Source organism: Ahaetulla prasina, chromosome 6 (genome assembly GCF_028640845.1).
Source record: "Ahaetulla prasina isolate Xishuangbanna chromosome 6, ASM2864084v1, whole genome shotgun sequence".
NCBI classification, from domain to species: domain Eukaryota; kingdom Metazoa; phylum Chordata; class Lepidosauria; order Squamata; family Colubridae; genus Ahaetulla; species Ahaetulla prasina.
The window spans coordinates 109,011,675-109,030,236 of record NC_080544.1 but is presented as its reverse complement, the minus strand read 5'-3'; the positions used below and the strand labels follow the sequence as shown (position 1 = coordinate 109,030,236).

At 43.5% G+C, this 18,562-nt stretch overlaps 1 protein-coding gene across 5 annotated transcripts in view; it reads right to left on the bottom strand.

Moving 5' to 3' along the window:
* The window catches only part of ABCC5 (ATP binding cassette subfamily C member 5), a 99,598-nt gene that overhangs the window by 38,275 nt on the left and 42,761 nt on the right, over positions 1 to 18,562 (bottom strand). For all 5 annotated transcript variants that reach the window (XM_058188820.1, XM_058188821.1, XM_058188823.1 and 2 more), the window contains 7 exons: positions 17,704 to 17,852; positions 17,477 to 17,584; positions 15,545 to 15,895; positions 9,139 to 9,210; positions 4,964 to 5,088; positions 3,158 to 3,230; positions 760 to 963 (listed from right to left, as the gene is read on the bottom strand). In XM_058188820.1, coding sequence (XP_058044803.1) covers positions 760 to 963; positions 3,158 to 3,230; positions 4,964 to 5,088; positions 9,139 to 9,210; positions 15,545 to 15,895; positions 17,477 to 17,584; positions 17,704 to 17,852 — 1,082 coding nt within the window. The remainder of the gene's footprint in view (positions 1 to 759; positions 964 to 3,157; positions 3,231 to 4,963; positions 5,089 to 9,138; positions 9,211 to 15,544; positions 15,896 to 17,476; positions 17,585 to 17,703; positions 17,853 to 18,562) is intronic.

Below are 18,562 nucleotides of genomic sequence, written 5' to 3'. Positions count from 1 at the left end.
TTTTATTTGCATTTATATCCCGCCCTTGTCCGAAGACTCAGGGCGGCTTACACTATGTCAAGCAATAGTCTTCATCCATTTGTATATTATATACAAAGTCAACTTATTGCCCCCAACAATCTGGGTCCTCCTTTTACCTACCTTATAAAGGAGGGAAGGCTGAGTCAACCTTGGGCCTGGTGGGACTTGAACCTGCAGTAATTGCAAGCAGCTGTGTTTATAACAGACTGTCTTACCAGCCTGAGCCACCAGAGGCCCTATTTTATTTCTTCTGTGAGGCTGTAACCCAATGAGGTTGATTACCGTATTTTTCGGTGAATAAGACGTACCTTTTTACCCCCAAAAAGAAGGTGAAAATCTGGGTGCATCTTATACACCGAATGTAGCCCCGCCCCACCTGCCGTCCCCCACCCTTCGGAGGTTGTCGGCCTCTGTGCATTGCACAGCCGTGCGTCCTCATGAAAATGATCTTGCATCTGCCGCGGCGCTTCAAAGGGCCACACTACAGCTGATCAGCGCTGTAGGCGGCTAGTAGACCGGTGCCTCTGTTTTCAAAGAAGGTAAACCAATGCGCTCCCAAAAAAAGGCAATGAGTAGACCGGTGCCTCTATTTTCAAAGAAAGTAGACCGGTGCGCTCCAAAAAAAAAGGCAAGTAGACCGATATGGATTTGCTAGACAGAATTCTTTTTTTCTTGTTTTCCTCTCCCAAAATTAAGGTGCGTCTTATACACTGAAAAATACGGTAATTCAAGAGTTACCTGGAGCTGGTGTGTGATGAAAAGAACCGTTTTGGACTTCAGGTGCTTCCGGATTGCACTGTTGAAGATGTGGTTTCCAACATGGGCATCCAAGGCACTCAAAGGGTCATCGAGGATGAAAATGCTCTTGTCGCTGTACAACGCGCGGGCAAGGCTGATCCGTTGGCGCTGCCCCCCACTCAAGTTTGCGCCCCGGTCACCAATCTAAATAAAACATGCCTTGTTCAAATATTGGTTTGGCCATCGGTTAAGGCATTTCATTCCTTATTTATCAGTTCTGTCATTTGCCCAGAACTCAAAGCAGGATTCCAATAATTCAGCAGAATTCAAATAGCTGTAACTTATCAGAAACCGTTTAGAATAGAATAGAATTATTTATTGGCCAAGTGTGATTGGACACACAAGGAATTTGTCTTGGTGCATATGCTCTCAGTGTACATAAAAGAAAGGATACGTTTACTGAATTTGATAGCAAAGATTCAAAACTAAGGTTCCTACAGAATCAAACTATCTAGTACTGTAACTTATTGTTTACTTAAAGAATGCGTGTTTAAGGAATTTTTGAGACAAATATATTTGAAAACAACAGAAACATAAAATATAATAAGACAGAAACAGCAGATGCCTGTTTAAAAAACAGCAGCTATAATCACTGGATGGGCATCCAACTCATTTCAATGCAGTTACATAATTTTGCAATTCAACGGAAATGAGAAGCAGGCATCCAAGACAACATTCACTAGTATTTGACCAATTATTAGAAAGTCTCTTCAACTATCTTCTGACCCTAAGAACTTAGCAAACGAAATGGAAACCACCCTTCTAGAAAAGCAGAAAGGAATAAAATGAAGATTTCAAACACAAATGAAGATTTCAAACCCTCTATCACCGGCTGCGCGGGTGATAGAGGGAGCCCCTCGTGGCTCCCATGTGACACCACTCCTGCGCAGACTACACTGGCTGCCTGTGGCCTTCCGGGTGCGCTTCAAGGTTTTGGTAACTATCTTCAAAGCGCTCCATGGCTTAGGGCCGGGCTACTTACGGGACCATCTGCTGCTACCGATTGCCTCCCACCGACCCGTGCGCTCTCACAGGGAGAGGGACTCCTTAGGGTGCCGTCTGCCAGGCAGTGCCGACTGGCGACACCCAGGGGAAGGGCCTTCTCTGTGGGGGCTCCCACCCTCTGGAATGAACTTCCCCCAGGACTCCGTCAACTTCCTGACCTTCAAACCTTCCGCCGCGAGCTTAAAACACATCTATTTATTTGTGCAGGACTGGACTAGAATTTTAATTTTAAATTTAATTTTAATGGGGTTTAATCTTTTTAATTGTAATTTTAAATTTTGGCCTATTTAAATAAGTTTTTTAATTAGTGTTTTATCTTGTATTATATTTGTATTTTCATCGGGCTGTAAACCGCCCTGAGTCCTTCGGGAGATAGGACGGTATAAAAATTTGATTAAATAAATAAATAAATAAATAAATAAATAAATAAATAAATAAATAAATAAATTAATTTAAAGCAGGAACATTTTTTTATTACCTAAAACCTCCAAAAATGGAGTTGGCCCTTGCTTCTTTGGGAGAAAATTGTACAATTTGGGTGCTGCCATTCAAAAAGTGCTTTGTAACATTTCCATCAATTGAATTTAACTTGAAACAACAAACAGAACCTGCTCTTTCGAGAAAATAATCTTTCCTTAGCAATAAATACCCTACCAAACTCACCCTTCACTTAAGACAGGGGTCTCCATCTTTGGTAACTTTAAGCCAGGTGGACTTCAACTCCCAGAATGCCCCAGCCAGCTTTGCTTTGCCGGCGGGGCATTCTGGGAGTTGAAGTCCACCAGGCCAAGGTTGGAGACCCCTGACTTAAGGTACCTACCTTTTTGTATCACGAGAAACGTTAATTTATTTACGAATTTGGAAACTAGCCATCTCTCACACACAGCAGGTGGCAAAGCACTTAATTTTGAGATTCCTCTCCTCAAAGTGCAACAGGACAATGCCCTAATCATTATTTTGTGAAATAACTGTTAAGAGAAAGAGTGGAAGAACCTGGGGGTGGACCCTTGACTCTTATTTGACTCCAAGCAGGTGCTGATCATTAGTTGAGAAGATTTCAGCAGAAACGCATGACTAGCTATATACCAATCTAATTGGACCTTCATATGTGGACCTGGTCTTTCCTGCCCCACATTAACCCATGAAACATAGCAATGACATAGCAAGGTAAACAGGTCTCATATTTTACAGTCCGATTACATATTGAGTAGTTAAGGTGTAATGCAGTTAACAAGCAAAGCTGTTTATCAACCCCTAAGCACGTCAGATATTTTCCCTCTACCAATGGGTCTCCTAGAATTGAGCGGCTAATGCGTTCAGGCAAGGCTCTTACCTCAGTTAGATCCCCATTTGGCAGGATCGCCAGATCAGGTCGGAGACAGCAATCATTCAACACCATATTGTACCTAAATATATATATATATACACATATATATATGTATAGATGGATATACGTATTTTAAAAAAGCAGTGAACAGACCACTTCCAAGTTAATTGGGGGACTAAGTCTGCCCCCTTAGCATTTTCCCGGGGTCTGTTTAAAGAGTAAAAGACATATTCAGAAAATCTATCTCAGACACATGTCTGCCCTATTGGGACATTTAGAAATTCATCTGGTTTCGCCCCAGGTTGAATTGCGACTGTTAAGCCAATTAACTAATTGCTTTGAAATAAGATACGTGACTGGCGAGCACAACGGGAAACAAAGACCGTGATTGGCTCAAAACTGACTTGTAACATCAGCTGCATTTTTCAATGATGTAATATCAGGCTGGCTCTTACATGATGCTGTATTATAATTTTGTATAACATGTATTTCTCCTCCATCCACTTTAAGTGGCCGGAGAGGAAAATTCCTGCCAAGTTTCGCTCTGAGTTTTGTGTTTGTGTGTGTGTGCGTGTGTGTTCAAGTTAGTGTCGTCTCCTGCCGACTGCCTGGGCAGCTCTCTGCAGTTTCTCTTGGCAAAACTTTTTCAAGCAGTTTGCCCTTGCCTTCCTTTTAGACTGAGGGAGAGATACTGGCTCAACGTCACCCAAAACAGGTCTGGAACTCACAATCTCATGGTTTCTACTCAGTTGTCTTAACTATTACGCCAAACTCTTTCTCATGGATTCTAATTTAGTATTTACTCTTTTTATTTATTAGGGGCTTATATTAAACATGCCAAAATTCTGCAAGGTAGGCTGGGCTGAGAGAGAATGACTGACCCACAGTCAGGGGTTTCTGTGGTTCAGAGCCCACTTCACCCTGAGCTTCCTTGCTCCCAATCGAATACCTCTACACTACTTTATTTCTCACTGATTTACCAGTGATTCCCACCAAGTTCTTATCTGTGCCCAAAAAAAATAAATGTTTGAAAAGCGGTCTCCATTTTGTGAAGAGGTTTTGGCTTAGTAAGCAGCTGTAATTTGGCTGAAACCACAATTCCTGTGATGCAGCGAAATAATAAAGCCAGGGGTTAGGGAAAATCGGAGTTGAAAGTTTTTTCTCCCAGTTGGGAAGAACGGAAGATACGTGGCTCCAGTGCTTAGTTCAAGCTCACCAGGTCTCATGTAAAGGTAAAGGGTTCCCTTGCCAGTTTTGTCCAATTCTAAAGGGCAGAGCTCATCCCTGTTTCTTAGTTGAGGGAGCCAGTGTTGTCCGAAGACACTTCCATGGTCAGATGGCCAGCATGATTATACGACAAGGTGCAAGGAACATTGTTATCTTCCCACTGAAGTGGTACCTACTTATCTATTCGCATTTGCATGGTTTCAAATTCCTAGGTGGGCAGGAGCTGGGGCAAGGAACAGGAGCTCATCCTATCCTGGAGGCTCGGAGCTCGAACCGAGGCTGTCAGCTTTCTAGCGGACAGGTTCTGCGTTTTTAACCACTGAGCTATCATAGCCCTAAGTCTCATGTACTTAACACTAAATCATAGCTTTGTGTTACAAAAGGCCTGGGCCAATGTTTTATTTCAGTGCAACCAATGAAGATTACTTCCCACAGTAAGGGAAGTGCAGTCAATCACAGGCTTGTTACCAGTTGTAAACTTTCCAACCAGAACAGCCGCAAGGCTGGTTCAAGACTAGCCTCCACCCATCAGCCTTTCCCCACCTGTATCCCGAGAGAAAGCGCATGAAACTCCAGCAAACCGACCTTTCTTCTTCAAACTCCTTCCCAAAAAGGATGTTGTCTCTAAGCGTGGAATTGAGGATCCAGGCCTGTTGGGCCACATAAGCAAAGTTCCCATCCACAGCAATGCTACCTTCCAACAACGTCATCTGAAACAACAGCAACAGGCCTGTCAAAGATACCTCTTCCAAGTCTTAGAATTTAGAATATAATTTTTTATTGGCCAAGTGTGATTGGACACACAAGGAATTTGTCTTGGTGCATATGCTCTCAGTGTACATAAAAGAAAAGATACCTTCATCAAGGCACAACATTTACAACACAAATGATGGTCAATATATCAGTATAAATCATAAGGATTGCCAGCAACAAAGTTACAGTCATACAGTCATAAGTGGAAAGAGATTGGTGATGGGAACGATGAGAAGATTAATAGTAGTGCAGATTTAGTCAATAGTTTGACAGTGTTGAGGGGATTATTTGTTTAGCAGTGTCTTATCAATAGGGCCTCTGGTGGCTCAGACTGCTAAGACAGTCTGTTATTAACAGCAGCTGCTTGCAATTACTGCAGGTTCAAGTCCCACCAGGCCCAAGGTTGACTCAGCCTTCCATCCTTTATAAGGTAGGTAAAATGAGGACTCAGATTGTTGGGGGCAATAAATTGACTTTGTATATAATATACAAATGGATGAAGACTATTGCTTGACATAGTGTAAGCCGCCCTGAGTCTTCGGAGAAGGGCGGGATATAAATGCAAATTTAAAAAAAATAAAATAAAGGAGAATATTTGTAGCTCAAGGTTGAAATGAGGGCTCCTTGGTGCTCTCTGAGCGAAGTTGTCTTCTTGCGGATGTTTCATTACCAAACTAGTAATGAAGTGGTAGAAATGTCCTCAAGAAAACAACCAAGTTCAGAGAGCACCAAGGACGCCTCAAAGTCTTATAAATTCCCACCCCTCCTTCTTTTCCTCTTCCACCTCTGGGGATAGGCCAAACTATCACATCCCGGAAGACATTCTTGCAAAGCCTCATCTTTCCAGCCCTCTCTAAGCCCAATAAAGCGGTAGATTAGATAGGCGAGGATAGGTTCCACCGAAGGAGGCCATCACAAATGAAGTCTACATATTGGCTCCTGCACATGGCATTCCGTCAAAGGAATAACTGGTGAAGCCCTGTCTTAGCCCAAAGAGCAAGGTTGGAGATGCTCTAAAACTGAGGTGCACCACAGGCCATGTCGTGTCCCCCTCCCCCTCCGATGACCGGGTCTAGGAAGTCCGTATCAAGCATGGCCACGAAGCCTCTGCAGCTTTCAGATTTCTCAGGGCAGGCAGGAATCCAAGTTGTGACTTCAGCAAACTAAAGGAGACTTTGCTTGACTCAAGTTGCTTGACTCAAGCTGATCCTTTATATAGGCTGTTGGGTGTGGCTCCATGACTCAGCACTTATCCAGGCCTGCCCCTCCATTCCTTCTGCTGACGTCGCCTCTCAGATCTCCGGAGGCGGGGATCCTTCCACTGTGAATTCTCTTCCTCTGGATCTGCTGCCAGTAATTCCAGCACATGGCTGGCTCCCTGCTCACACACTGTAGGAGTGGGGTTTGTTTGTTCATTCCTGACATTCTGTCCGGGCATGGGGCCAGGGCTGGGGGCTGGAGGCATGCCAGACCGTTCCTCTTCATTATCAGACTCTGAATCTAATAGCAGGCCCGGGAGGCGACGGGAGGGGCCCGGCTGAGGAGAGGAGGAAGGACGAGGCACAACAGGCCAAGAAGACATCCAGTTCCCTTTATAGGGTTTTTATCAGGCACCTTCTCTGCCTGGACAGAGACCACCCCAATCAAGATGAGGGATAGCAATGGATGAGTCACCTGAGCCTTAAGTTGATGCTCCCACATTTGTTCGAATGACTCGCAAGAAAACAAGAAGTCATGGCTTGGGACCAGGTTCTTTGAAGGATCAGTTACATCTACTCAACACACCAGAAGGGAGGGCCAGGGTATGTTATGGGTCCCCTCTCTTAAGAAGGTCCATCAAGCGGGACCATGAAGAAAGGTGTTCCGTCCTCCATCGCCTCCGGTCGAGTGATGGCTTAATTAGCCGGCACTATCAGCTCTGGCAGCAGAATAGCCAGCGTCTGCCAAGTGCCTCCGTTATCTTCCACGACGCTGGTGAGTCACCCAGGAACAAACTTCAGCTCTTAGTTAATCAGTTAATTTGCCTGCTACGAAGAGGCACAGCAGCTCTTGCTGCCTTTTATATCCTGTGGGGTGTGGGTCCATGACTCAGCACTTATCCAGGCCTGCCCCTCCGTTCCTTCTGCTGACGTCACCTCTCAGATCTCCAGAAGCGGGGATCCTTCCACTGTGAATTCTCTTCCTCTGGATCTGCTGCCGGTAATTCCAGCACGTGGCTGGCTCCCTGCTCACACACTGTAGGAGTGAGGTTTGTTTGTTCATTCCTGACATTCTATCCGGGCATGGGGCCAGGGCTGGGGGCTGGAGGCATGCCAGGCCGTTCCTCTTCATTATCAGACTCTGAATCTGATAGCAGGCCTGGGAGGTGACGGGAGGGGCCCGGCTGAGGAGAGGAGGGAGGACGAGGCACAACAGGCCAAGAAGACATCCAGTTCCCTGTATAGGGTTTTTATCAGGCACCTTCTCTGCCTGGACAGAGACCACCCCAATCAAGATGAGGGATAGCAATGGATGAGCCACCTGAGCCTTAAGTTGATGCTCCCACATTTGTTCGAATGACTCGCAAGAAAACAAGAAGTCATGGCTTGGGACCAGGTTCTTTGAAGGATCAGTTACATCTACTCAACACACCAGAAGGGAGGGCCAGGGTATGTTATGGGTCCCCTCTCTTAAGAAGGCCCATCAAGCGGGACCATGAAGAAAGGTGTTCCGTCCTCTATCGCCTCCGTCCGAGTGATGGCTTAATTAGCTGGCACTATCAGCTCTGGCAGCAGAATAGCCAGCGTCTGCCAAGAGCCCTCGCTATCTTCCACGACGCTGGTGAGTCACCCAGGAACAAACTTCAGCTCTTAGTTAATCAGTGGATTTGACTGTTACGAAGAGACACAGCAGCTCTCGCTGCCTTTTATACCCTACGGGGTGTGGCTCCATGACTCAGCACTTCCTAGGCCTGCCCCACCCCTGCTTCTGTTGTTCCTGCCTCTCCTGCCTACGAAACCTAGGGTCCAACCAAGCCTGATTGCCATCAGCTGGGTCTGAAGGTGTGGCCTGGGAGGGGAAAGAGTCAGGGGATGGAGGCCTTGTTATCTCTTTCACCTGGCCTGCTTCTGGCTCCTGGAGCTGATCCAGGGAAGCCGGTGCTCCCGAGGTAAGTCCTGACGGCCCTTCCCCCTCACTTTCCGAGTCACTTTCTGACAGGGGGCCCGGCTCGGGGGGTGCAGACACAACAAAAGGCCTTCTCCGTAGTGGATCTCTCCTTGTGGAACGTCATCCTTGTGGAGCAGAGCCTGGCCTCCAACTTGATACTCTTTCAAAAGGCCCTGAAGACACAATTTTGGACCCCAGGGTGATAGGGGAGCCAATCAAATGGTTGGTTTTATTGTTGTCGCCAGGGGTGGGGGTGAGATTGTCTTGGATTTTGTTTTGGGGTTTTTATTTCTGTTAAAAAGACCTGGAGTCACCACGAGGGAGTTGGGAAGCCATATAAACGTTCTTCATAAATAAACTCTAGAGCAGAGTAGGCAGGCTGTTCACCACATGCCTGGTGTAACTGTGCACATTAAGCCAGTAGAATTTTAAATAATGCTGCTACCAGAAGCTGAAAACTGCTGGAAACCCCTTCTCATTCTGGTCTTTTACAATTTAAAGGGAAGGTAACTTCTCTGTGCTATCAAATCTTGGAAGAAGGGAGAATTTCACAACGGAATGCAATCGGTTATGCCTGCTAAATAGCACTGGGGGGGAAAAGCAAATTGATTTGCTGTCCACTTTAATATCGTTTCCAACGAAAGGATAACAAAAAATCTAAAGTAGATTTTTTTTTTAAATGCCATTTTCTATCAAGTCCTGACACTTCGGTCTCATCCTCTCTTCCTTGATTTCACTGGACAGGAAGATTCAATCCAGAAAAGATGGTCACATTTTTGTCACTAGTCAACGGGACAACAAAAGAAAGAAGAACCAACAACTTAGAAAAATAGGTTTTTAAAAGACTAGTGGCATCTCACCTGTCCCAAAATGGCCGAAATGAGGGAGGTTTTCCCACTCCCCACGCTGCCACATATCCCGACAAGTTTCCCCTAGATTGGACCAGCAAAAGGGGAAGAAAAATTAGCGCATGACACAAGAAAGTAATGCTATTTAACCCCCCAATTATTTAATAAACATTAATTTCCTGACAGTTAGAACAATTAATCAGTGGAACAATGCCTGCAGAAGTTGTAAATGCTCCAACACTGGAAATTTTTAAGAAAATGTTGGATAGCCATTTGTCTGAAATGGTGTAGGGTTTCCTGCCCGGGCAGGGGGTTGGACTAGAAGACCTCCAAGGTCCCTTCCAACTCTGATATTATTATTATTATTATTATTATTATTATTATTATTATTATTATTATTATTATTATTATTATTATTATTATTATTATTATACAAAATCCAATTACTATAGGTAATATTAGTGGATGGTGATATTATTTCCTGCAGCCCTGAGCATAAAGTGGTGGGTTTTGGGGTGTTTTTCTGTTTTTTGCTCAGATGACCAGCAGCCAATGTCTCCTTGAAAGAAAAAACGCACTAAATGGATAGCAAAATCCTGTGGAGATTTCCTCAGTCCTCCTGCCCTCAAGCAAGCTGATTGCCAAAGATACCACGGAAAGGAATCGATTTGAACTTTTCCTTTATCAAACTCGTGACTTGAGTTGCTTGAAGTCACGTAGAATCTTTGCATAAATAAATACATGAAAACGCAGCTGCTGAATATTATCAGAACTAATCTTGAGGTAAAATTGTTGCTCCAGCATATCTCTGCTGTGTGCCCAACTTTCCGGAAGATGAAACATTTCATTGTGCCGAAAATAATTTCGCAACACAAAGGGCAAACTTGTCCTTAAATAACCTAGGATTATATGTATCTGCCAGTCTTTCCTTCAGCTGGCAAATAGCTGGGCTCTGGTTAATTTAGGCCATAGTACAGGTAGTTCTCGACTTACGACCACAAAGGACCGTGAATTTTCTTTTGCTAAGGGAGACAGCTGACAAGTGAGTTTTGCCCCCATTTTATGACCTTTCTTGCCACAGTTCTTCAGCGAATCTCTGCAATTAAGTTAGGAACACGGTCGTTAAGTGAATCTAGCTTCCGTGCTGACTTTGCTTGTCAGGAGGTCACAAAAGGGGATCACTTGACACACACACACCCCATCCTAAATACGAGCCGGTGGTCATGCATCTGAATTTTGATCACGTGACTGTGGAAATGCTGCAATGACTGTAAGTCTGGAAAACGGTCGTAACTCACTTTTTCCAGCGCTGTTGTAACTCTGAACAGTCATTAAATGAATAGCCTATCATGCAACGCCCACCATTACTTCCAGGGGCATAAACAATTCATTCAAAGGCTGAAAATAAGCACAGCGTGTCCGTGTTTAGGCGCTAAAGTCCTTGACTTAACAACAGTTCAGTTAGTGGCCATTCAAAGTTACCACGGCTCTGAAAAAAAGTGGCTTACGACCATTCTTCACACTTACGACCATTGCAGCAACCCCCAGATCACATGATCAACATAAGGATGCTTGGCAACAGACTCATATTCATGACAGTTGCAGTGTCCCAGGATCATTTGATCACCTTTTGTGACCTCCTGACAAGCCGAGTCAATGGGAGAGCCAGATCCACTTAATGACCGTGTTACTAACTTAACAGCTGCGGCGATTCACTTAACAACTGTGGCAAGAAAGACCGTAAATTGGGGCAAAATTCACTTAACGAATGTTTCTGTTCACAACAAACATTTTGGCCTCAATTTTTTTTTTTATTTGCATTTATATCCCGCCCTTCTCCGAAGACTCGGGGCGGTTTACCCTATGTTAGCAATAGTCTTTATTCTATTTGTATATTTATATACAAAGTCAACTTATTGCCCCCCCCAACAATCTGGGTCCTCATTTTACCTACCTTATAAAGGATGGAAGGCTGAGTCAACCTTGGGCCTGGTGGGACTAGAACCTGCAGTAATTGCAGGCAGCTGTGTTAATAACAGACTGTCTTACCAGTCCGAGCCAAAAATTGTGGTCGTATGTCAAAGACTACCGGTACGTAACAGTTGTCTACAGCTGCAACTGGTCAGGGAAGGAAAGGAGTCAGCAGAGGCATTTCACTCTTAGCAAGAAGCCCAAGTGAACACAATGTGCTAATGCACTGCAGTGCGTATCAAATGACTCTCGTTACTCTCTGTAAACATATAGCAGTCAACAGAACGCTAAAAATAAAAGAGGAACACAGCAACAAAAATAAATTCAAACAGAACCAGAAAAAGAAAACAAAATCGCTCCTCTCAACACAAGACACGTAATTTGGATACAGGTTGTCCCCAACTTACAACCACTTACAACCATGCAGAGAAGAGCAACAAAGATGATTAGGGGACTGGAGGCTAAAACATATGAAGAACGGTTGCAGGAACTGGGTATGTCTAGTTTAATGAAAAGAAGGACTAGGGGAGACATGATAGCAGCGTTCCAATATCTCAGGGGCTGCCACAAAGAAGAGGGAGTCAAGCTATTCTCCAAAGGACCTGAGGGCAGGACAAGAACCTTCCGTCGCGAGCTTAAAACACATTTATTCATCTGCGCAGGACTGGACTAGATTTTAAATTTATAGTGGTTTTAATTGGTTTTAATATTTATACTATTTTTAATAACTTGGCTTTTAGAATAAGTTTTTTAATGGTTTTCTTAATTTGTACATATATGTTTTTACTTGCCTGTGAACCGCCCTGAGTCCTTCGGGAGATAGGGCGGTATACAAATATGAATAAATAAAATAAATAAATAAATAAATAAGAAGCAATGGGTGGAAACTGATCAAGGAAAGAAGCAACTTAGAACTAAGGAGAAATTTCCTGACAGTTAGAACAATTAATAAGTGAAACGAATTGCCTGCAGAAGTTGTGAATGTTCCAACACTGGAAATTTTTAAGAAAATGTTGGATAACCATCTGACTGAGATGGTGTAGGATTTCCTGCCTGGGCAGGGGGTTGGACTAGAAGGCCTCCAAGGTCCCTTCCAACTCTGTTGTTATTATTATTATTATTTGTTTAGCAACTGTTCAAATTACAACGGCATTGAAAAATGTTTGTTGTTTGTTTGTTTGTTTGTTTACATTTATACCCCGCCCTTCTCCGAAGACTCAGGGCGGCTTACAATGTATAAGGCAATAGTCTCATTCTATTTGTATATTTTTTACAAAGTCAACTTATTGCCCCCCCAACAATCTGGGTCCTCATTTTACCTACCTTATAAAGGGTGGAAGGCTGAGTCAACCTTGGGCCGGGCTCGAACCTGCAGTAATTGCAGGCTTTGTGTTCTAATAACAGGCTTCTCTATTGCCTGAGCTATCCCGGCCTTACAACCCATCCTTGAAATTACGAGCATTGCCAGCATCCCAACGATCACATGATCAAAATTTAGCCCTTGGCAACTAGCATTGCTTACGACAGGCGGAGCATCCCACAGTCATGTGATCGACATTTGCGACCTATCCAGTCTGGCTTCCGACACGCAAATTGAATTGGGGAAGCCGGATTCACTTAATTCACCGCGATTCACTTAACTGCAATGATTCGCTTAACAACGGTGACAAAAAAAGGTTGTAAAAATCTGGCGCACCTCAATAACCACCTTGGTTAACAATGGAAATTCTGGCCCCAATTGTGGTTGTAAGTCAAGGACTACCTATATATATACAAATGCATTTGTAATTTGAATGAGAGATTTTAAAATTTCATATCCAGCTCGATATTCCGAAGACCTTTGTAGAGAGGAAGGAATCTATTTTGTTCACATTAAAAAAAAATGGAAGCCAAATGGTTATAAAACAATACTTAACTGTTTGTTTCATTGCTTTGAAATACCAGTGATTTCCTACCTGTCCCCAACGGGTAGGAAACTTAACATAACATAACAACAGAGTTGGAAGGGACCTTGGAGGCCTTCTAGTCCAACCCCCTGCCCAGGCAGGAAACCCTACACCATCTCAGTCAGATGGTTATCCAACATTTTCTTAAAAATTTCCAGTGTTGGAGCATTCACAACTTCTGCAGGCAAGTCGTTCCACTTATGAATTGTTCTAACTGTCAGGAAATTTCTCCTTAATTCTAAGTTGCTTCTCTCCTTGATCAGTTTCCACCCATTGCTTCTTGTTCTACCCTCAGGTGCTTTGGAGAACAGCCCGACTCCCTCTTCTTTGTGGCAACCCCTGAGATATTGGAACACTGCTATCATGTCTCCCCTAGTCCTTCTTTTCATTAAACTAGACATACCCAGTTCCTGCAACCGTTCTTCATATGTTTTAGCCTCCAGTCCCCTGATCCTCTTTGTTGCTCTTCTCTGCACTCTTTCTAGAGTCTCAACATCTTTTTTACATCGTGGCGACCAAAACTGGATGCAATATTCCAAGTGTGGCCTTACCAAGGCATTATAAAGTGGTACTAACACTTCACGTGATCTTGATTCTATCCCTCTGTTTAACTTCTAGCATTTCTTACAGTTCATAAATATAGCAGCTAGCAAAACAAATTGGGATTGATCCCTTGCATTAAAGCATTTTACACAAGGTAGGGAAATGTAGTACAGCTGAATTAGCCCTGATAATTAAAGACTATTGAGGCATTTTCCTAAATTGATCAACAATCAATCAAAATTAATTCCTAGGGGGGGTCTGTCTGTCTTTATTTATTATTTGCATACAGTTTTGGTCACCATGATATAAAAAAAAGGAGATTCTAAAAAGTGTGCAGATAAGAGCAACAAAGATGATTAGGAGGCTGGAGGCTAAAACATATGAAGAACTTGGGTATGCATATTTTAATGAAAAAAAGCAGAGACATCACCCTGCCAACGAAAGTGCGTACTGTATAGTCAAGGCTCTGGTTTTCCCAGTTGCAATGTATGGCTGTGAAAGTTGGACCGTAAGGAAGACTGAGCGCCAAAAAATTGAGGCCTTTGAACTCTGGTGCTGGAGAAGACTCTTGCGAGTCCCTTGGTCTGCAAGGCGATCCAACCGGTCAGTCCTAGAGGAGATCAACCCTGACTGCTCTTTAGAAGGCCAGATCCTGAAGAGGAAACTCAAATACTTTAGCCACCTAATGAGAAAGAAGGACTCAGTGGAGAAGAGCCTAATGCTGGGAAAGATGGAGGGCAAAAGAAGAAGGGGACCACAGAGGACAAGGTGGCTGGATGGAGTCACTGAAGCAGTCGGCGTGAGCTTAAATGGACTCTGGGGGATGGTAGAGGACAGGAAGGCCTGGAGGAACATTGTCCATGGGGTTGCGATGGGTCGGACACGACTTCACGACTAACAACAAGTTTAATGAAAAGAAGGACTAGGGGAGTCATGATAGCACTGTTCCAATATTTGAGGGACTGCCCCAGAGAAGGGGGGAGGGGTCAATCTATTCTCCAAAGCACCTGAAGGCAGGACAAGAAGCAATCAATGGAAACCTAGGAGAGAAGCAATCTAGAACTAAGGAGAAACTGAAAGCATCTGACACACGTGCCATGCCATTTCCTGACTGCTGGTGAAAATGGCCAAGTGATGACCTGCCCAGGGAGAGTTTCCTGAAGCTTCCTGAAAGGCTTTTCTCTGGACTGTCGCTTTTTCAACTTATCAATAGAAGGAACCGGCATTCCTTTAGTTTATATGATTCCCTTGAGTTAGGGAGAGTCCTAGAATCATCCCACAAGATCCTCAGTGCAGCAACAGTCTGCAGGTAGCTTCAGGAGCTGTGCTTCGAAGCAGCTTGTGAGCCGACAGCTGGGGATCGGGGCTGCAACCACTTTGTTGTTGAAAAAGCAGCCATTTTTTTTGTGGGGGGGAGGAATTAGCACCATGCCACTTCCTAACTGAGAGAGATAGAGAAAGAAAGAAAGAAAGAAAGAAAAAAAGAAAGAAAGAAAGAAAGAAAGAAAGAAAGAAAGAAAGAAAGAAAGAAAGAAAGAAAGAAAGAAAGAAAGAAAGAAAGAAAGAGATACAGGGGGAGAGAGAGAGAGGGAGAAAAGAGCGATACAAGGAGACAGAAAGAGATAAAGAAAGAGAAAGATACAGAGAGAAAGAGAGAGAGAGAAAGAAAGAGAAAGATACAGGGGGAGGGAGAGAGAGAGAGAAAAAAGAGAGAGATACAAGGAGACAGAAAGAGAGAAAGAAAGAGAAAGATACAGAGAGAAAGAAAGAGAAAGATACAGGGAGAGAGAGAGAGATAAAGAAAGAGAAAGATACAGGGGAGGGAGAGAGAGAGAAAAAAAAGAGAGAGATACAAGGAGACAGAAAGAGCGAAACAAAGAGAAAGATACAGGGAGAGAGAGAGAGAGAGTAAGAAAGAAAAGGAAGAGAGAGAGAGAGACAGAGAGATATTTCCTCACCTTCTCAATTTCCAGGTCAACATTGTACAGGACCTTCTGCAGCCGGACATTCGCAAGCTGGATGCGCTGGTTCTCCTCCTCGGGGCTCGGGGGGTCATCGCTGTCCACCAAAAGATGGCCCTTCTGCTCCGTGAACACGGTCTGCCGTCCCTCGTGTTGCTGCAGTTTCCTCTTGTCTTTCGCGCTCATGGCCGCCTTGCCTTTTTTCATTTTAGGGGTCATCTTGGGTGAGCTCTGGACACTAGCATGGGAGGATTCCCAGGCTAAGGTGGCATTTGTCATCTGTATGGCTGCGTGAGGACTGGCTGGTTTTTTCTTTACCATATGAACCTCTTCCATTAGAAACAAACTCTGATAGGAGTTGTGAGAGAGGTGCAAAGATGAGACAACTGAGGGGGGGACAAAGTCTACGGCACACTCACGCAGCAAAACACATCAGGCTATACAGTGCGAGGAAGCTGAAGAGCAAAAGGTAGCTCATTAGTGGAAACTAACGCCAGATCCTTCAGAAGGATCTGGTTGACCCACGAATGCAGTGGTCCTCAGACAGAGAGGCGCGAGACTCGTTTGGCAGATGAGAAAATTTTGTTCGCCAGAAACACCACCAGCTTAAAACGGGGCGAGGGGGTTGCTCAACCCAGGTCCCGTCCCCCCGCCCACAAAAAAAAATAAAAACACTCAGTTCTCTGCTGTAGAAAAAGCAGGCACTTTTGGAATCTGGCTGTGTGTTATCAACTGATGACCAGACAGCATCGTAATTAAAACCAGAGCCTCTGTGTCACGTTTTCCCACTGCATCCGTCTTTCAAAAATATTCTGCAGTATTTGTTCAACAGTTTACACAGAAAAACCAAAACACAGTTTGAGTTAGTTAATCAAGTATTTCCAACGAGGCTCATTTATTTAATGACTTCCATCCCCCCCCCCCCGAATAATTATGGGACTGGCACTGATATGATCCACGGATAAGCAAACTATAAGCCTCTGTCTTGAGAGGTAACGTTATTGCTTTTCTCTGAAGGATTCCTCTTTCCAAACCTTCTTTTAACTAAGATTTAGCATCCTGCATATTTCAAAATGATAAGTGTTGTTGTCGCCAAGAATAATAAAATTATTCCACTGGAATAATTGCTTGCTTGATGGAATTCCTGGGTATTCAAATGACAGACCTAAAAGCAATTTACAGTTCAAAGCATATATACAATGCCTTCATGCAATAATCAGGTAGAGACTTCTGCTGATAACATAGTTCTATGGTGAAAAAAAGTTGGACATTAGCTAGTTTAAGCACAGTAATAGAGGAACTGCAAACATTCAGAAACCGAGAGAGAAAGAGAGAAAATGAAAATTGAAGAACGCATCTCAGTTGGGCTGTTCTCAGTATTTTCCAGGTTATGTTTTGAAATGCACTTTTAAAAGTAACTGTGACAAGAACGAAATCCAACAGCCAGACTAGCTTTCCGTCTGAATGAACTATGCATGCTAAAATCTTCAGCAATTCACAAAAGTTCTCTTGTAGACAAGCAAATATGGAAAACTTTTTTAAAAATATATATATATGAAAATCACTGCCAAGGAATTTGAACACTGTAAGCTATCATAAGGCATGCTGCAGGTTGCATTCTATGAGATTCTGCATGCGTGTGTATCATGCTTTATTACCATGCTTTAAATTTATTTAAATCCTGCAATCCTCTCTTGGACTTGGTAGTCAACTGAATCCAATTAATTACTAACGTTAGGGATGTTAGTATTATACAGCAAAATGGGCACTTTGGCAAACTTTCACCAAGTAAAATTTCAGGGTGTTTAGCTCATGCTCCTCGTGGTGAGAATAGAGCGATGAAGGTAGCAAGAGATTTAATATGTATTTTAGAATATGAAAAAGGACCCAACCAAGTAGTTAAAATACGGCAAGGCAAGGATGACTTACTTTAAATCTATCAGCCGCAACAGAAGCTTCGGACAAGGACTTCACAGAAAAAGGGGTGACTTTCAAAGCAAAAGTCATGGAATTGAACACTGTCACCACTGTAAAAGCCTGAAACACAGATGGGAAGAAGCATTTTTGACTGCAGCAGCAATTAAGAAGCCCTGTGTAGATCCAAGAATTTATAGCTAATCGGCAACAGTGACAGTATTCTTTCAGGTTATAATTACCTGGGCTGCTGTGAGATCATAGCCGAGGATCATATGAACAGAGAAAGTTACCACACTAGCTATGACTACAACAATGGGTGCCACTCCCACAGTGATGCTCTGGAAGTATCCTGCCCGCTCCAGAATTTTGCGTTCTTCCTCTCTGATTTCTAGGAGGAGGTGACATGAAGTGATTAGCAGAAGATTAAGTTAATTACCAACTTTCACTGTGGTTTTGTCATCTGCAGGAACCACACTTACAGCAGACTAAAATACAAATGCAAAAAGGAGCATGATTTCTACATTTTAAAAGATTTTGTAGCCTCCCTGGCTACAAGCTCAATTTTATCCTATGATTAGATGCAAATCTAATAATTAGAGGGCCTCTGGTGGCTCAGACTGCTAAGACAGTCTGTTATTAACAGCTGCTTGCAATTACTGCAGGTTCAAGTCCCAACCAGGCCCAAGGTTGACTCAGCCTTCCATCCTTTATAAGGTAGGTAAAATGAGGACCCAGATTGTTGGGGGCAATAAAAGTTGACTTTGTATATAATATACAAAGGGATGAAGACTATTGCTTGACATAGTGTAAGCCGCCCTGAGTCTTCGGAGAAGGGCGGGATATAAATGCAAATAATTTTATTTTTTTTAAATGTAATAACAGTAGAAAAGCTAAAGAAATCTTGATGAAGATTCTCAGTCATCCAGGTAGAATTGTCTGAAAGCTGAGTCATGGAAACTGGATTCATTTTCTTGTTGGTTTAAGATGTTTCACTACCCGTCCAAGAAGCAAAACTTCTCAAACCAAGAAGAAAATACCGGAAGTCCTTTGCTTACAACAGTTCATTTAGTGGCCGTTCAAAAATTGCAACGGCACTGA